Raw genomic sequence first — 19,101 nt, forward strand, 5'->3', positions numbered from 1 at the left:
TCATAACAACTTAGACCTTGTTTTGTCATGGCCGTCATCTTCAAAGACAGTCGAAGCAGCAGCCCTGGATCCACAGTGAGGGAAGTGTGGCGATAATGGGGAGAATAAAGGAATTAAAATAGAGCATGTTAGCAATTGTGACTCATTGGCAAACACTTGAGCTGCTACAAAACTCTAACCTTGTTCAACTCTCTACAGGAGCTCTGTGTTTACTGCAGTGAGCCCATCGGGAAAATCTTTACTTTTCATCTATCGACTGTGAACTTGAAATTCACACAGTTGCTGACAGTCTATGGCAGACCATCACTTTCAGTCCTTCTGAGGCTAAACTCATTCCTTCTCAGACATGGGATATGTAACATTGCTGGCTTCATTAATATTTTAAAATGTAGGCATTCGGTCATTCATATGGGTCAGTTTTATGTTAATAATCCTCAGGGAGCCGTTACCAGTTTTACACGATATTATGTAGTATGAGCAAGATGTATGTGGTATGTATGTGGTTATGGGAATAGATCCATACAAACTTGTACATACACAAATGTAGCTTATAAACTACAGTTCACCTGCCTGAAGTGAAGCACATAATGTAATTTGCAGTGAGATCCTGATCGATCCTGCCTCAATGTCAGGGATAATCTCACATAACTAATTAATGAAGTACTGCTGTTGTGCTGTGTGCACAAATGCATGCAACTCTCTCACTCTGAATAAACACAGTTACAGTGTTGTGTGCACCAATCCAATAATGGATTTGACTCCATGTATTCAGACGCGCTATGTTGAAAAGGATACTTAATGTTATCAGGTGTGAGTCAGCGTGATTGCCGCCAGTGCTGCTGATTTTACAAAGGTGAGCATTCAGACATGAAACCCTCAGATGAATGAACATTTTTTTAGTGGTTAATGCATCTTACCGTTGATCCACTGTGCAGTCTACATTTAAGTCTATGTCAAGGTAATTTTCACAAAATAATTGCAATTTAAAACACCGAGGCACTAAGTGGAGTCTCTTGTGGTTTATGAAAAGCCTCAGGCACCATGGCTTAATGAGAGTCAAAAACATAGTTTAAACTTGAGGACACTTTTTCAAAAGATTTCTTCAGATGTTCTCATCCATCAGTAAGTGGTAATCCACTGAGAACAACTTGTGGCTTTGTGGCGAAAGCACTAGAGATTGCTTCACAAAGTGGATAGTAAAACATTTGTGTGTTGCCAGTCTTTCGTGCTGGGGAGCCCCATGTGAAACTTTAGATCGCAAATAAGCAGAAAGATGATTAGATTGTCTACTCAGCCTTAATCATGCATGTGACAATATCCCAATGTCACATTAATTAAAAATTGAAATGCAAGACAATGAAAATCTCAGAGGAATTTTTTAGTATTACAGGAAACACTATTCCCTGAATTGCCAAGAATTAGATGGGAAACTATATACCACTTTCATATGAGAAGAGTAATGTAAGTTAACTGCAGAGAGAAACATTTAGCATACCTCTGTTTTACTGTGAAAAATCTTATCCCTGTCTAATGTAGCTGAACGTTTCCCAGCAACGGACAACAGCAAAAAACATGCAGGTGCTGACAACTTTTGGACACATGACAATCACGCTGACAATGTAGAATAAAGTGAATAAGCCCTTGGTTACACAGGCCATCTGTCCACCACTGGTCATGAGGCAAAAATTAGTTTTTAGGTTTTTTGCTGGAGGTTGACTGCAATCACTGTGAAAGTGATTGTTAAAGCCTCAGTCACACAAGTCTACAGTCCACTCCGTAGCAAACACCTGTTTCTAGGGGCAAATGTGTGTTCCCCAACTAGTTGCTGAAAACCTCCTTCTGATTGTCATAGGAGTGATGCACTCATCTGCAAATGCTGACAAGCTCTTCAAGTTGTAGTAAAACTTTAAAAAGTACAACACAAACCAGAACTGGAGAAGCTTTGCCTTCAAAGTAAAAGTTGCGCCTTCTGAAATCCATCTCAGGTTTGCCTCTCACTTTTTGAAGTTATAACACCATTGGGCTAGTAGTTAGTGAGTATTTTTTAGACAAACATGAAAAACTACACGCAACTGTGACAGTCCATGCATCCATCCTCTTTTGTTTATCCAATTCAGGGTCATGGGAGGGCTTGAGCCTATCCCAGCTGCCATAGGGTAAGAGCCGGGGTAAACCACCATGCCAGTCTGTTGCAGTGCTAGCACCCAAAGCAAACAATTTCATCCAGCAACAGCCAGAAACCTCCAGGAAACACCTGCCAACCAGTTGGGGCACACACATTTAGCCCTAGCAACCGGTGGTTGTATCACATCCAATATGTCTGACAAATTAAGCAATGTGTGCATGATGTCACATGAGAAACCTCAGTTTGTACTGAAAAAAATTAATGCTTTTTTCATTACCCTCAGACAGAGCCAGGCCAGCTGTTTTTGATATTTTCCCAAGCTCCAGGCTAAGCTAATCTAACTAGTTACTTTTAGGTCCCTAATACTGACTAAACAGATATGAGTGTGATTTCTTATCTGTAGTACATCCTTTAGGTGCTTGCTAGAACACATGCAGTGGGCACTGACAGACCGGCGATGTAATGCAAGACAGGTGAGACAAAACTAGTTATGATAATCCTGTCAATACTTTAGCACAGGAGTGTATCCACAAAGACTGAAAGTGCTGTTTGCACAGTGATGGCCATAGACATAATAATTCAACTTAATCCACTATTAAATATCCAGCATAAGAGTCACGGCTGAGAGCTTTTTGATCAGCATCTAATGTTCAAGTCGGTTTTCAGTTTAAATACAGAATAACATCAGCTCCCTTTAACATCAAATCAAAGTTTTTTTTCCAAAATAATTTAGTAGCCAAGCCTTGGTGTTTTGTGCATTTCCATCTTTTCTTCCAGCAAAGTTTCATGCAGCCCATGTTTTAACTAACAGTACTCATTGTCCTTCTAAAAATCTAATTACTGGCCTATACAATATACTAACCCATTACATAGCCTTGAAAGGGTTTACTGAACAATAAAAACCACTGCAGCTATACAATAAACAGCAGGCCTTCATTCATAATTACTTCTATCATTTGGATTAAAAATTGTCCTCACACTGACATCTGGTGTGCCAATTAGGTCCGTTGGTAGAGGGGTAGTCATCAGACTGATGTGTGCTTAATTTTAGCTGGATAAAGTTTCAGAGTCTATACAGTGGAGATGCTACAACAGCCACAACATTAAAACCACTCAAAGACGAATATTGACCATCTAGTCACACTACACTGTTCTCATAACTCCCAGGTCCCAAATGTGAACAGTCTGATCCACAGAGGCCTCAACTGGCAACTAACCGCACCCAACAAGATTCCCCAGAGAGCCCATGTCCACGGCAAATCAGGGCTATTTTTACAGCATGATAGTTTAAATACTGGTGATGTAGTTTATGTTTGTATCTGGTTTAGGCTTTCTCTCTGTTGGAAATGAAACTGTAGCTGAGGCTTCTGAATGAAAAAACTATCTTGTGCCTCCCATTTAGCAGTATTTAAAGGTCAGAGTAGAAAGGGTTAGGGTGATCAATGAGATGTGCACATGATTAATGGCATTATTTGATGCTAATGTCCAATTGCATGTTCAGTGTATCAGTAAAATGTAAATCCACCATTAAGTATCTGTTTGTCGAAAAGCATCAACAACTATCGCACTTGTTTTTCAATCAGCACCGGGTACGTCACATCAAAAAGAAAAAAGAAAGAAGGAAAATGTAACAAGGTTATGTTTATTTCCCAGAAGGAAACACTTACAGCTTCATAATTATCCAGCAGGGCAGATTTAATTCTGCCATGCAGTGGCTGCTGGACATTAGACAAGAGTGTTTCTGCGTTTAAGTGAATCATCGGGGTTAAAGAGGAACAAAGCGGGGGTTGGCACACATTTAAGCAATTTCTGTAAAAAATTATATAAAAATAAGAAAAAGTGATTATTAGTTGTTGCCACTAACAACCAGAAAAGATGCCAGACACAGAATGAATGATTTTCAATTAGTTTTTTTCAATTAGTCAAACCTGCAAAAAAAAGCTGTGACAACAAGATCTAAGTCAATGTTATAAAGCGTGTATTACAGCATCTATGACAACGTTGCATAGCTTTGTTAGAGGGCACAGCACTTCTTGTTTCCATTATTTACACCACTTTTCATACTTTAACATCAGACAAGCTTGGCTGCCCCTAAAAAAATGATGAGCAGCCAAGTCATAGATGAGGGGAAAGCTTACTCTAGAGCCAACATATTCCCAATCTTGCTGGACAAATGTAAAAGTAGTAGTTGCAGTGATGAAACTTTTAAGTTTATCCTGCAATGCCTCACATCATAAATGTGAAACATGGTTCAGTACATTAGTCTTTCCCAAAAAATCACGCAGAGGTTCCTTCAAAAAGCAACCTCAAAGACAAGCTGTGAGCTACAGCTGCATTTTGTTTTGTGGTGATTGTTACTCTGATGGCAAAAAGCATCCAGTGTGTGTAGTTGTGACTAGACTGGACACAGTGTCTGCGCTGCCAAAATATTCAAAGTGGCGTCCAAGTTCAGTTTCATCCACAGAACAGCCTGAAAGCACAAAGAAGATGGTACTTGACTTGGATATGTGGTTTTAGCCAGCTTCACGAGTAAAACGTATAAAAAAAATCAGTTTAATTAATAAAATAAGTTTCTTCTTTTTTGAAAGTTTGCTAATGCCGCTATTTTTTTCCATCTGTGAGTAATTGTGTTAAATAATCGCGATCTCATTATAGACAAAAATAACTCTGTGATTTTTCGCCATAAAGGAGCAGCGCTGGTAGACATCCATTTTCTGTTTATAACAGTGTCATTAGTAAGGGTGGGAATGAAGAACTGGTTCCAGTTGAGAAATAATTAAATCTTTTGCCTCCCAGCTTATCAATTCGTTTAACAATGCTGGCTTGTTTTTCTGACAGCTGTGCATTGACTAACAATGATGTCAAACTCATACTGAGTCTTTTTTGTTTTTACTTGGTTACTATAATGTGTTCAGCCACAGAGACAATAGAACAATTGTGTTGATGCTGAAAAACTGTGTAGGACTTCTTATTTTCCACAAAGAAACAAATCAGGAATCAATAAGAGAAAAGGTGAAGGCTCTAACCTATAAGCAGAATCAATAACAGTATTGGTAGCAATGATATTCTATAAATGCCCCTCCCTGGTGATAAACAATATGAACTGCTTTGCATTTGGAGTGTGCTCAAAGTCTCAAAGTCTTTGAATTTGAGTGTATCCACTACTTGTGATTGGTTTCATGCACTCTGCTTGTGTCTGGGTTCGTAAAGTACCAGTATCAATACTCAAACCCGCATTTAATATCAATATCAGTTCTCCACCAGTTGAGTTGTTAGACTGAAAATGAGGAGATGCAAAAGCAGCAGGACACTGAGCTCATCGCTGTAAACAGGAAATATTTGGAGCTTGTGTCAGACTGCAGTTATGGTCAATAAGTCAGGATGACTATGCACTTAGTCAAAGCTGTTATGATAAGAGAAGAAAACTATTGTGGTGCTTTGTGAAGCAAAAGAGTGGCTTCCCTAGCTTCACAGACTCAGGGGCTCAGATAGAGTTGTCTAACTGCAATAAATAAAATGTAAAACGGCCAGAATTAGTCCCAAAAAAGTCCTACATGGAACTTGCTTTTGAATAAAGCTATATAAAGCATATTATACCCTTACTCATATTAATAGGCAAACTCATAAAATGGTGCACCTCATTTTCATTCAGATGAAAGTCTCCTATCTACAGTCTCAACCCAGGCGTTGTCTCATTATTTCTTAAACGCTCACAAGGTCTTTGTAAAGGAATATGTTAAGGCAAGATTCAGACTGAATGTGCAGCCACAATCTTAAAAAGACTGTTTAAATTAGCCATATGATATACTCTCTGTCTCTCTCCCTGACGATTTCTTATAATGCCTCCCTCGGTCTTTTAGCACACTCAGTCTCTCAGCGGTAGACATCACTTTATGAGATACCTTAGGGTGGATACCAGAGAGAAATCAAGATATAAAAGAATCATGAGGTTACAAGGGAGCTATGAGGATTTAAACCTGTTCCAAAGTGAATAGACGGGATGAACGGTAAATGCTTGGACGAACAGAAACACGAAGAAGACTGGACATTATTAAAAGCGTACGGTGTCCTTTTGCAGACCACACATATGAAGCCCACTAAAACTCACTGTGGAATAAAAAGAAGTTAAGCAGCAGCGCAATGCAAAAAAAAAAAAAGGCATCAAAAACCAGACGTCTGTTGCACGAAGAAATCAGCACGTAGCTTTGAATATCAGGCTAAAATCTAGGAAAGAGACTGTAAGCAGGTGTGGCGAATGTAAGACGCAGCTGTGACTGTGACTGTGCATGTGCGTATTCAGGTCTACAACTGCTGAACTGTATAATTAAGGCAACATCAGATCTTGTTGGAAGGGCAATCCCTCCCACACACCCACACAGAAAACACAGACCTGCAGGCTGCTACATGTGATCACACTAATGATTTGTGCTGGCTTTTGGGAAAGGCTAATATTTTATTAGCCGACATTGCTGTCAGTATAAGCCAGCAAGGGGTGGTGGGAGGGTGTTAGGGGGAGTAGGGGTTCATGTAGTGTATGTTCCTGTTAATCTGAAGGTGATGCTGTCACATGAGAAGCTGCCACAACGCCATAACGCATCTGAGCTGAGCTGAGTGTCTGGGTTTCTTGTGGTGAGATGCAAGCACCACTCTTGAGGAGAGGAAATCACTCTCTTTTTTTTTTCTCTTCTGTGCAGTACACAGGAAAGTGGAAAAAACAATTTTCACTGGATGCATATTGATTTGAGACTGAGACTGAGATCTGTTAACTGGGACAGCTGTGGGTTATGCTCTCTGGCACTGCTCTTCCACTGACGCTGGCGATATCTAAGGGTAGCTTTGTCATCCTACAGACGTCTCCTTGCAAGGTGGAAGGTGATTTGTCATGACTCTCTATTTACTAGCACTGATGTCGAGGCATGCTCGGTGGAAATCAACATGTAATGGAAGCGATCGAGCCTTTCAACGTGAGATCCAGTGCACTTTGAATCATTTACAATTATTATTTTTTTATCACCTTAAGCTACATGGGTATACATATATATATGTATATCTATATATATATATGTATATATAGATAGATAGATATAGATATTTACTTGGCACTGCCTCACTATGTCGCTCTTTCATTCATGATACTTGCTGATGCCTCAGGACAGACACCGTGAAAACGGGCGTAAATTCCTACTTCAGACGTCTGAGAGCATATTTACGTTTTATTGACTGCACATCGAGACCGTTGCATATTAATTTTTTTATTAACAGGGCGGTGCTGCCAAAAAGAAATACAAATAAAAAGCATAAATTGGTCTGAAAAGGGGGGGTGGTAAATTGTGTTGACAGTGATATTGAAATAAATAATTTAGCACCCATTCAAGTCTATCTACACGCAGTCGGTTGATCCTATATCTACGCTGCACATCGTTAGGCTACTAATGTACGCTACACACCACGTTGCCGTGTAGCCTCCCTGATTCCTCTCCACACTTTGGCGGAGAAGCGTCCTAGCTATTGCTGCTACCTGTTAATCCCCGGCCCGGGTCCAGCCCCACTTCCTCCGGCTGGCGCTCCATTGCTGGGCTTGATGAGCTGTCCAGAGTCCGGTGGTGCTGAAATGGAAGCCGGAGCCCCTGCTGCAGGGACGGCGGGGCCGGGCTGTCCCGCCTGTCCCTCCCCTTCCATGCTGGCCTCGTTCCCCATCGCCTCGGGATAGGTCTCGATGGACAGAAACGATGTTGTAGATGGTTCTACAGCTGTGGTGAAAACTCAGATGAAACTCAGCGGTGCTCCCCTTCCGCCATCATCACCTACAATTCAGCATCCCGCACGGAGCACGCGCGCTGACGGAGAGGGTGAGGGAGCGCGCTGACGCAATGGGTGGTGACTTGTGTGGCTCGTACGTGCGCGTGCACGGTGGTCACTTATCTCAAGCGAGCCTCGAGTCACCACGGCGCAAATTCCCCTGGCCCGAGACCTCCAGGGCGCATGACTGGAGAGCAGTGAGGCATCCCTGATTCAGAGCACGTCGTTTCCTTTATGGACCGTTTGTTTAGTAACCTAAATGATGGAGACACCAAACAAAGCGAAGTGTGTGCTTGAGATGCCTGACTACTTTTTGCAGTTTCGCTTTTGTGAGCCTGCTGACAGTCAGAGAAAATAAAATAATACTGAAAGACTTCAAAACATTGTGTCAAAGCAGTTTCCAGCCAATGCTGTGGCTAGAAATAATCCAATAATATTATATTTGCAATGTTAACAGGAGATTTGTAAGACAGACAACCTGTCTTTTAATATTAGCTTTAAAACTTTCAGTACTACCTTAATTATGCTGCAATAGGTCTAGACTACTGGGGGCTTCCCATGATGCACTGAGCGTTTCTTCTTCACTTATCTTTTTTCACTCACTGTGTGTTTATAGACCACTCTGCATTTAATCATGATTAATCTATGTCTTCCACAGCCTGTCTTTTGTTCTGTCTTCCTCTCCTCACCCCCAACACATCATGGTAGTGGGCTGCCCCTCCCTGAGCCTGGTTCTGTCAGGTTTCTTCCGGTTAAAAGTGAATTTTTCTTTCCCACTATTGACAAGGTGCTTGCTTATAGTTAGGTCTGATAGTTGGGGTTTCTCTGCATTACTGTCTTTACTTTACAAAATTAAGCACCTTGAGGCAACTGTTGTTGCGATTTGGCACTATATAAATAAAATTCAATTGAATTAGCTTTCTTGCAAGACATAAAGTAATAAATCCTGTTAACGTAATCCATCTTTTTTATTCAGCAAAAAGAATAAAATGATATGGAATCAAGCACTTGTACCTGAAATCAAATGAAACACAGTTAAACCTCTAAAAATAGTTGCACAGCTCTTCAGGAAGTCCATAGTGGGCCACAAGTGATTTGGTTATACTTGCAATTTAATTACATTTCTCTAGAGCTAAAGCAATTATTGTCATCCAGCAGACAATTAATCACCAAGCATTTCGGGCTAATCTTTCAAGTCATTTAAGCAAAAAGGCCAACTGTTCCCTGGAGCTTATAACATGTGAACTTGTTTGTTATCTTGGTCTTTTGTGATGTTTGGGATTGTGGTTTGTTGGACACAAAAAGGAAGTTGAAAATGAAAAGATCATTAAAATAACTCCTTGTTGCACCCAAAGGAGTAAAAACCAGGGCCAGAGTGCACCTCCATCTCTTTGTTAAGAGATAATAGGGTAATAGCACCATCAGCAAAGAATGATGTCACACAGTGTACTGCAATCATAGCTTTCCTGTTCTGCACTATGGTAGTGGTGCAGTCACTCCTGCATGTTAGTGCATCTCCATCCACTGGCCCTCCTTGCATTTAAAAAGAGACAAGAGGGAGCATAGAAGGAAGAGGCAGATTGCAGAGTGTAGCCCAGTCAAACAACTCTTATGTATTTATATGCTTTTTATTTCAGCTTAATAGCAGAGTCTCTTCTGCTGTCTTGCTGCGTTCTGTTTGTTGTCACTGAGGACTTTTTGGAGTCCCCAGTGACATGAATAAATATAAGTTTCCTACATTTATTTGAGTAAATGTAAAACTGTGCTTCATCTAAGATATAAAAATGCATGAATAACACTTGAAATGAGAGTTTTACTACAGATCCAGTAGAAGTGAGTGTAGTTTTATAAAAACCAACCCCAAAAAAGCATACTTCCATACAAATCGTCTGTTAGAAGCCAGTGTTTTCAGTTAATTATAATTTTCTGTTAACGGTAAATATGACTACAACAACAGAAGGACATCTATTGATATAATGTCTATCATGTTTTGTGTTTACTGTGAAGAAGCTGGTTGCAGTTCTATGTCTCTGTAGCAAATCATCAGTGACATAACACACCGCAGCATGGATTTACTTAACTCAAACATCTGCTGCACTCAAAATGTGTGGCCGAGGGGTGTTTTTTTTCTTTAAAACCCACTCCCACATAGGTTACTGTGTGTGTTTGCTTCGCTGCTCTGCCATGAAGCCAGTGTTTATTACAAAGAGGCTCAAACATGTCCCGAGGTAAAGCCAGACAGCAGCTGAAAAACAAAATGAAACACAAACTAACATAAAATACCTGTCATGTTAAGACTGACAGTTTTACTTATGGGTGTAGTTCATGTTTTATAGATCAAAGACTGCTCACTGGCTGCGATCATGTAAAGACGAATGTACTTCATTTCATATGGGGTAAAATAGAAAATGTAGATGCTTGGTATTTTGAAGTGCAACAAAAAACTGTGGAAGAACTGAGCTTGTTCGAGCAAAGACAAAATACTGATGCAACAAGGCTGACATTAAATATTTATATGAATAGAAATTTACATCACAGACACTGTGCCACAACATAGTCTGACTGCAGTAAATCCAAAGTTCTATTCTGAATAGCTGTATTTAAAGCACAGTGTAGAATAACGGTGGGGATATAACTACTGCAGGTGGGGTGTGGGTGACCACATGAAAAATGATGCCATTGTGCCGACCTTTATTTCACTGCCATTCAACCTGGATTATTTTCATTCTTTTTTTTTTTATGTTTGAAAAAAATGTGTGGGACCTGAGCCATTTGTCAGATTTTGAAGTGGGTCACACCACAAAAGGTTTGAGAACCACTGGTCCAGAGACAGATCTGCAAGGTCCCGCTCATCCCTGAATGATTGCTCTCCCTAGTGTGCATCGGCTGCCACTACAGTACATTTACCTTTGTCTGATAATTACTACCACTTTAACACCTCTTTCTTTATTGTAGTATGAATTGGTGAGCACAAAGAACTGACCTCAATATACAGGCAAGCCAATAAACAGATACGCCTCCAAAGAGACACCTTAATCTTTGCTAACCTTGAGATCAATTTCAGCTACAAAAATGACAACTTTGTTTCCTTTTTTTGATTTATTCATTTTTATTATTTGCAGGACCTCAGGAGACAAACTGTACATATATATCCAGAGACCTTTGATTGAAAAAGACATTCCAGTGAAGAGAAAAACGTGATGAATCAGTCTGTGAGTGACTGTGTCGCTGGGGTCTTAACTGTCCATATATATTACATTGATTACAAGTCTATTTTTTATGTTATATAGTGAAGTTGCTACACTGGATATGCTGAAGTGCTGAGAATGACTAAAACAAACATTCAATACTTTAAATACTTCATTGGCACTGTGAAAACGTCAAAGAGGGATACAACTGAGGAAATGCTGACTTGTTGTTACAAAAGTTTAGTGATATATAGAATTTTATAGAAATACAGAAAAAAAAAAAAAACATTTATTGTACTGACCACACAAAACTGTAGAGAATAAAAAAAAGCATCCAGCTTCACTTGGGACATGCCCTTTTTTCCAGAGGCTGCATATAGCAATGGCACAGGTGCAAAATGTTACATTAAGTCTAAAATAGCATATACAAATATGATAAAAGAAATGAATGCAACGCAGCAATAACCTGCCTTCAGGAGAATGTTTCAGGAGTGAAGCCCCGCCCCCAATCCCATGGTGATTGCTTGTTGCTCTCAGAAGTTATGATTGTTCGTGTTTACTGGCGTTTGGCTTTATAAGGTCGGGAACGTTTCCTTCTATCGGGCTTCCTCTGTTTGTGCAAGCGGCCAATGCTCACTCCCTGCCGACGACGCACAGATATGTTCTGCTCCACAAGGCTAGCCAACATGCCTGCACAAGAATACCAGCAAAAGTTACAAAAATACCAACAAGGGGCTTGTGTTTTGTTTGTTTGTGTAGAAAAATGTGTACTTCTGATTGAATGGACACACAATAGAGTGCTTCTCATTTTGTTCTCTCATTCCTAAGATTCTTATTCGCAGTAAATACAGACAAATGACTGACACTTTATATAAAGATAATCATAAATGTGGTAGGATTTAACTTGTACACAGCAGTAGTGACCACTAAGAATTTATGGAATATAAATGAAATCTCAAGAGTTCCTAAAGGCTGGTTTAGACAGGAAGGGAAAAGGAATGCAAGATAAACTGTGATGAAATATGGCGATCAGCTTTACCTTCTTGGGCCAGCATTGATATAAAGGTGCAGATAAACTCATCATAATTGTGGGTTCTCCTTTGATCATCGATCTGAACACATGGAGGAAAAAAGAGAGAGAGATATTTTGATTATAATTGAATTTGTTTTTAAAAATGAGTCCCATAAACTATATGAAATTTCTGTGTAAAAGTCTTCAACCACCCCTGATTTTTATTAGATTTTGCTAGGAAAATGGTAAAGCAGTGCAGTGATTTATTGAAGCATGTGCAGAATGCATGGAAATACGGTATATAAGGTAAAAACTGTCTGTCCAAAGTCAATATTTGCTATGACCACTTTAATTTCTCAACACAGTCTGAACTCTTAGGCAGTTTTCTTGTAATGTCATGTTAAAAAAAACAACCACTGAAGCTCTTGTCAATTAGAAGCTTTCCAGATGGTAATACATGGTGGATGAAAAGATAAAAGGTACTTTTAGCTACAGATGACTGTAGACACTAACTGTTAAACCTCCCTCTTTAGCATTTTTAATAGATTCACCTAAAGAAATTGGAATTAATGATGTGTTTTTGTGACAGGCTGCTAGTAAAGAAAAGTCGTTTGCTATGTTTACACACAACACAGGATCATCCTTTGAGTTAGATGCCTTTTTATGCTTTAATGATTCGTAGGTCAGTGTTAAGTGGCTTAAAAATGAAAAGCAAAAAGTAACAACAAAAACAAACTCTGACAATGGTCTGGTAAAAAAAATGGACTGAAAGCCTTCAGAAAGCCACCACTTAAAAAAAAGAAAAGAAAAGAAAAGCACAAGCTTTTTTTGGCTTATTTGAAGCAACATATAAACAAAGGGCAGCTTGAGACTTGTCACTGAACTGTAAACAAAAACCTACTTTGTATTTCTTCCTCTTTTCCACCTCTTCCTTTAGATGCACCTCATAATTGGCAATGTCAGCCTCTACACACTTGAGCAGTGCAAGCAGCTCCTGCAAAAGACAGAAAAATAAGACACTTTGTGCGTTCTAACATACGTGACTGGCAACGGCTCATTAATTGTCAGAACAAGCAAAAAGAAAAGTGACATAAAAATAAGTTGCGGGGGTGGGTAAACATGAGTAACAGTGTATACAGTGGAATAAATCCTGGTGATTTTATGGACTTACTTTGGGTGAATACTTATCCCCAGGAGGTTTGCTGTCTGCAGGAGTTTCCACGGTGTTGAGCTTTTCCTTGCCTGGTTTCAGCTCAGCTCCATCTGTGCTCCCCTCTTCCTTCTTCACCTCTGCAGACGGTCCCTCATCTCCTCCTTTCACGCCTTCCTTTCCGTCTGCCTGCTCTTTGTCTTTCAACTTCTCAGGAGTGCTGGGCCGCTTTGTGCCATCAGCAGCCAAATCTGCTGTACAGGTGACACATCTGTTTACTTCATGTCTAAAATTATTTACATACTCAAACTGAAAGGATTACTTGAACAGAGGCTTTTAAACTACCTAATGTGAAGTCAGTAATGACCCTGTCTACTCACCAGATGGAGGGAGAGCATAGATGGTTCCATCCTCCTGTAGATGTAGCAGGGCTACACTGACAGAGGGGCCGAGCTCCCGTACGGCACGGTTATGTCTGGAGTCGAGCCTCAGCATCTCATCTTCTCCAAACAGCACGCGAGACAGATGGGAAGCGACCGGACTGGATGGGCGAGTGGCAGCCTGGGAGCGAGCCGGAGAGCGCAAGGGGGAGTTAAAGGCGCTGCCAATCTCAGAGGCTGTATCAGTGCTCTCATTGCTGGGTGTGGGGGAAGGTTGTGAAGCAGATGTGATGCAAATGCCCCCGGTGCGACCCTCAGTGCGGACAGACAGAGGTGTATTCAGGGCATCTTTTCTTTGAGCCTCCTTTTTTAGTTTCTCAGCCAAAACACTGAGGGCGATCTGGCTCTCCATTCCAGTCGCAACCCGTCCCGTCCTCGAGCGTAGGCTTGCCTTCCGCCTAAACCTAAAAAGGAAGAGCAACATTTACAAACACCGATTAAAAGAGCTTTAGCTTCAGGTTGGATCACAACAGGAAAAATTAAACAAAATCATCCGCCAGAAACAAATCTCCAATACTTGCCTGCTGGATGTTCCTGCAGAGCCAGTCATCTCTTCCTCCTCGTCATCGTAGTCATCTTCATCATCCGAGTAAGGGGGTTGAGGATGGCCTGGCATCCGAGAGCGTCCGACACCAGCCGCAAGATCTTCCTCCTCCTGTCAACCAGAGTGTTTAATAAAGCGCCACAATATTAGCCAACCCCCCACCCCTTTTTTTTCCTTTTTCTAAAGCCACAAGAATGTTTTTAAAGGAAATCTAAGACAAATGTAAAGGGCCTAAAATAAAATCTGTAAAAACTAAGTTAAAAGTTTAATCCATGTTGGTTCAGTTTCTCAGGGCAGAGTTAGAATTTTTTAAATAGCAGCAGCTTTTTAAATAAGGGCCAGTGTCTCCAGTGTGCCGGACGCACAACACTTTAGAGAGTGCAGGATGCACTACATACATACATTATGATCAAAACATCTAAATGGCCACATAGATGATTGCTGTTCATTCCTTCTTCTTCTCCTTTCAGTTGCTCCCTTTAGATTTCCCACCAGCAGATCATCTGCCTCCATCTCACCCTATCCAAAGCATCCTCCTCTGTCACACCAACCCTCTACATGTCCTCTGTCTCTACGTGAACCTTCTCTGTGGTCTTCTTACCTGCATTGGAGACTTGGCATAGTTGTGGTTGTCCAGAAAGGCGGGCAAACGTTGAACAATGGGATTGGAACTAGTTACTTGCTGGGATCCTCCTCCGGTGGGGACTGGTGGTTTGCCCATGACCTTAGTGTTTCCTGACGAGCTAGTGGTGTCCTTGGACTGAACCCCTGAGTCGCCTGTTGTATATTTATGCTTCGGTTTAAAGTTTGAGCCGACTACAAATTTTAAAGGAATAAATTAGAATGAAATAGCAGAAAGAGAGCCAACCACTTTACCTGAAGATGCGTGTTCACCACCTTGGGATGTAACTGGGTCTGCATCTGCTTCTTTCTTGACTGTGACGCTGCTTTCATCTGGAGAGGAAGAGCCTTGCTGCTTCTTGTCATGGACAAGCTCGGGCTGGGTGAGCCGGATCATCTGATTGGTGTGACAACATATTTTAATTGCCTTCTCGAAAGAAAAAAAAAAAAAGTCCATACATTTATTCTATGCGGGCTCTTCTTTTGGAGATCTTCCTCCCATTACAACAGGAGGCGGGGGGTAACCATATTTTTGGGGCTCGATCTGTAGTATTACACAGTACCTTATGATATAAGGCAGCTATAGTTTACTGTGCACCGATGCTGTAAAATTACACTTAAACATTTTAGCCCCATGCATTTCTTTTAAAATTTTCCACTTGGACAATAAATAAAACTTGAAGGCTAATATGCTCTCAGTTAATTGGACTTTGGGGATTGTAATTGCCTGCAATCAAACTCAATTCCTGACCTTCTGTAGACCCTCCAGCACAGTCTGTCGATTTCGTTTTAATATTTCCAGCTTGGACTCGTACTTCATTCTGCGGTCAGGCACCACTGCCATCAGGTTAAAGCGGATATCATGGTATGGTTCGCTGAAAAAGAGCAGAGCAGCAGCATGAGAATGAAGCCTTAAGGGTGACTGTAAAGCTAAAGAACTGCTACTTGAAGCTAACTGATTTAGGACTCACCCAGCAGTGGCCAGTCCAATCCTCTCCATAATAACACGCCGTGCCTTATCAGTCCATTCCTCCTCCTCACCCCAGGGTCCTGAAATATTGTGGTGGGTTATAGTTCACTTAAACAGTAATTTCCATAAGATGAGTGCTCAACAACAGCATAGTTCATTTCAGTTTTTAAAAAAAAATTCCATACGGAGAAATTTTACTTCAGAAAAGGCACTGCTTTATTTAAGACGCCAAGAATTCTCGGTCAGTGTTTGTATTTAGCATAGACTCTCAAACAACCAATGAGGTTATCCCTGAATTCAGGCTCTATAATTGATTTTAAAAAAATAGAATAATGAAAGAAAAAAAGTCTCCCGAGTCTCACCATGGTCAATGGGATAAGCCTTGAGCCCATCAAGCTCAAAGAGGCGGTCTTTGATGGGTACATAGCTAACAAAGTGGAAGGCTTCCATGGTCCGCACTGCACTGATCCCGTTCTGTTTTTCTGGCAAGTGCCTAGGCTCCGGTCTCCATAGAAACACGGAAAGAGAGCTTGAGAAACTGACGAATGCACAAAGCTTGACATCTCCCACAGTGTGGCAGACCAATCACAGAAGATTTGAAAAGGAATCACTGGCTGAAACCAACCTGGCATGGCTGTTATGTGCTCTGGCAAGCTCTGGGGCATTTCCTATTGCATAACCTTTGCTCTGAAATATACATAATTGAGAGTTACACATGATGATACGGAAGATGAAGCTCACTGTTGACAGAAATGTAAAAATCATGTTTGGGTTACCTTAATTAATACATCCCCTACAGTAACCACAGTAAGATACTTATATGAATTTTTTGAATGAATGAATAGAAAGGGCCAATGAGTGAGAGGGACAACTTACTTCTGGACTAAAGCCTTTCGTAAAAGCTTTCATGCGACTAAGGGTGGTGCCAAGCTCAACTCCACTGCAGTTCAGAAGAACACTCAGCAAAGCATGGGTGGCGCATGAGTTCGGTATCAGCTAGATATAAAAGTGACAACAAGCACACATGTAAAATTAGACCACCTTATTGCTTTTTTTACTTTATAGTAACATATGAACGCGTAGATGTGGATTTTAAAGGGCTGAGATCAAAATGTGTTAAAGAGCTTCTTTTGCTTTGGGTCACTTGTGATTGAATCCAGTTCTGAAGTTCAGTTTTTCTGTTCTGTGGTTTTGTGTGTATGTTATTTACAGGGTACTCTCTTAACAAAATTACATTTTTTTAACAAATGATAAAATCTCTAGTTGATTAACAGCATTTGATCAAAAGAACAAAGATATAAAACATACAGAAAATATTTTAGTTAGCGTTGGCCCCCTGACCCCCTGAAAGTGTGCTGTGGTATCTGGCACAGAGATGGCCTCACACCAAGGTAAGTGGTACATGTCAATGTAACATCCACATGAATGGCAGGACCCAAGGTTTCCCAGCAGAACATTGCTTAAGACATCACACTGCGTCTGCTGGCTTGCCTTCTCCCTATCCAGACATCCATGTGATGTAAAAGAAAACATGGTTGATCAGACCAAGCCCCCTTCCTCCATTGCTCTGTGGTCTAGTTCTCATACTCTTATGTCCATTGTTGGCGCCTTCAGTGATGGGAAAGAGTAAGCATGGCTACCCTGACTATTCTGCGGCTATGCAGGCTTTGTTTTGGAGATGCCCTGACCCAGTCATCTAGCGATCACAATTTGGATCCTGTAAAACTCACTCAAATCCTTATGCTTGTCTATTTTCCTGCTTCTAACACATCAACAATGGGGACAAAATGTTCACCTGCTCCATAATAAATCCCACAAACTAACAGGTGTCATAATGAAAATATAATCATTGTTCGCGTGATCTGTCAGTGGTCATAATGTTATGCCTGATTGGTGTACCTCTACATATTATCTATTATATAAACAATGCAATTTATGATCAAAACTTTGTTCGAGCTTACTAAGTTATATTCAGCTTTAATTAGCATTAACAAAAATAATTATTTTAGTCAACTGCACAAAAAAAGTTCATTTTTACCAGTTTATAAAAAGTGTATGCTATTTGTCCTGGTTTTTGTAACTTAAATGAATAAAAATTAAATGACAAAAATTAAATAATTTTTAGTTACACACACACACACACACACACACACATAATATACATTAATTTTGCTCACCTGTGAGAAAGAACCAGTCTAGTTAGAGATTGGGCAAACTTTATAGCTTGACACCTCATACGGAATTTAAAACAAGCCTTACAGCTTTAAACGCTGTAATAATACTACTACAAGAAAGCACTCACCTGATGAGCAAAAAACATATCATTTACAATTTCCTCATCAATGACTGACGTTTCATCCACCAGTGTATTAACTTTCCTCCTGGATCTACGCTCCTCAATCCACTTAAAGAGGAAGATGAAGCCATAGACTGGGCTGAAAAATATAAATATAAAATACATGAATCTATTTAGACATTAGTTTGAGTACTCAACCCAGATTTGCCCCGAATGATACCCCCAAATCACAGACCTCTGACACTTGCTTTGGAGATCATAGATTTCCTCCACCTGTACCCCCTTGACACCTACGACATAGAAACACAAGGAAAGACCATGATTTGTTTTAGCAGGACTCCACAGATCTACTGGTATTCACTGCAAACCAGCACAGCTACTCACCGAAATCTTCCACCAGCAGAGTGAACAGTCCTGCAAATATAAAGCATTTAAGGTTCAATAAATAAAAACAGTAAAAATAAAAATAAAAACAGACAACACATGCTACTTTCACTGCTATCCTCCCTCTCTATATTCAATGTTTCGCCCATCTTTACTGACATGGCCATCTTGCACACCACAAAGCCTATTAACATCCTACTTGCAAATGTTTTAAACTCGTATTAGTTCACTGAAAAGCTAAATTGTGCCTCTGGCTTCATGTGGGAGCTAACGTTAGTTAGCTACGCGGTCCGTCGAAATTGCTCACCAGGATCGCTCTCGAGCTCTAGCCACCCTTTATTCATATTTGCATCTGTGCGCAGCAGACTAATATCTAAGAGGTTCTCCAGTCCATGTCAGAATGTAGGCTGGAAATCTTAGCCGTATCCATTAACAAATACGCTGTGTAGAGTCCCAAATAAACACAATAGAAAGAAGCCTCCTACATAATACGCGAACAAGAAACGACGGTTCGTCGCGAAAAACAGTCCGGCTGGCAACTTCCTGAGAGAGCAACGACGAGCGGTCAACCA

The 19,101-nt window shown here is 40.5% G+C and overlaps 2 protein-coding genes across 3 annotated transcripts in view; both read right to left on the minus strand.

The window, feature by feature from the left end:
* The window catches only part of bsnb (bassoon (presynaptic cytomatrix protein) b), a 74,371-nt gene extending 66,452 nt beyond the window's left edge, over nucleotides 1–7,919 (minus strand). Inside the window, 1 exon segment of the mRNA XM_039612244.1 lies at nucleotides 7,644–7,919. Within this exon segment, the coding sequence (XP_039468178.1) occupies nucleotides 7,644–7,822 (179 nt within the window). The 5' untranslated portion in view covers nucleotides 7,823–7,919.
* A 3,085-nt stretch (nucleotides 7,920–11,004) lies between these two features.
* On the minus strand, nucleotides 11,005–19,022 carry bap1 (BRCA1 associated protein-1 (ubiquitin carboxy-terminal hydrolase)). Of its 2 annotated transcripts, none has more exons than XM_031731443.2 (17): nucleotides 18,837–19,022; nucleotides 18,530–18,559; nucleotides 18,381–18,435; nucleotides 18,152–18,284; nucleotides 16,726–16,845; nucleotides 16,475–16,536; nucleotides 16,212–16,354; nucleotides 15,851–15,929; nucleotides 15,631–15,754; nucleotides 15,135–15,276; nucleotides 14,860–15,035; nucleotides 14,236–14,369; nucleotides 13,655–14,118; nucleotides 13,296–13,525; nucleotides 13,026–13,118; nucleotides 12,152–12,224; nucleotides 11,005–11,802 (listed from the first exon to the last, which is right to left on the minus strand). In XM_031731443.2, the coding sequence occupies exons 1-17, from the start codon at nucleotides 18,871–18,873 to the stop codon at nucleotides 11,669–11,671; spliced, it is 2,229 nt and encodes a 742-aa protein (XP_031587303.1). In that variant the 5' UTR covers nucleotides 18,874–19,022; the 3' UTR covers nucleotides 11,005–11,668. The 2 variants fall into 2 exon arrangements, with proteins under 2 accessions (XP_031587303.1, XP_031587302.1); XM_031731442.2 differs by having other exon boundaries at nucleotides 13,296–13,528.
* Nucleotides 19,023–19,101: the final 79 nt, after the last annotated feature.

This window comes from Oreochromis aureus, linkage group 5 (genome assembly GCF_013358895.1).
Source record: "Oreochromis aureus strain Israel breed Guangdong linkage group 5, ZZ_aureus, whole genome shotgun sequence".
NCBI classification, from domain to species: Eukaryota; Metazoa; Chordata; class Actinopteri; order Cichliformes; family Cichlidae; genus Oreochromis; species Oreochromis aureus.

Excerpts from the sequence above, each read along its gene's own strand:
- bap1 (XM_031731442.2), bottom strand. The coding sequence starts at position 18,873 with ATGAATAAAGGGTGGCTAGAGCTCGAGAGCGATCCTG. Across the intron at positions 16,537-16,725 it reads CGAAAGGCTTTAGTCCAGAA|AGCAAAGGTTATGCAATAGG; the intron begins GTAAGTTGTCCC and ends TGTATATTTCAG. Across the intron at positions 14,119-14,235 it reads TCTGCAGGAACATCCAGCAG|GTTTAGGCGGAAGGCAAGCC; the intron begins GCAAGTATTGGA and ends CTTCCTTTTTAG.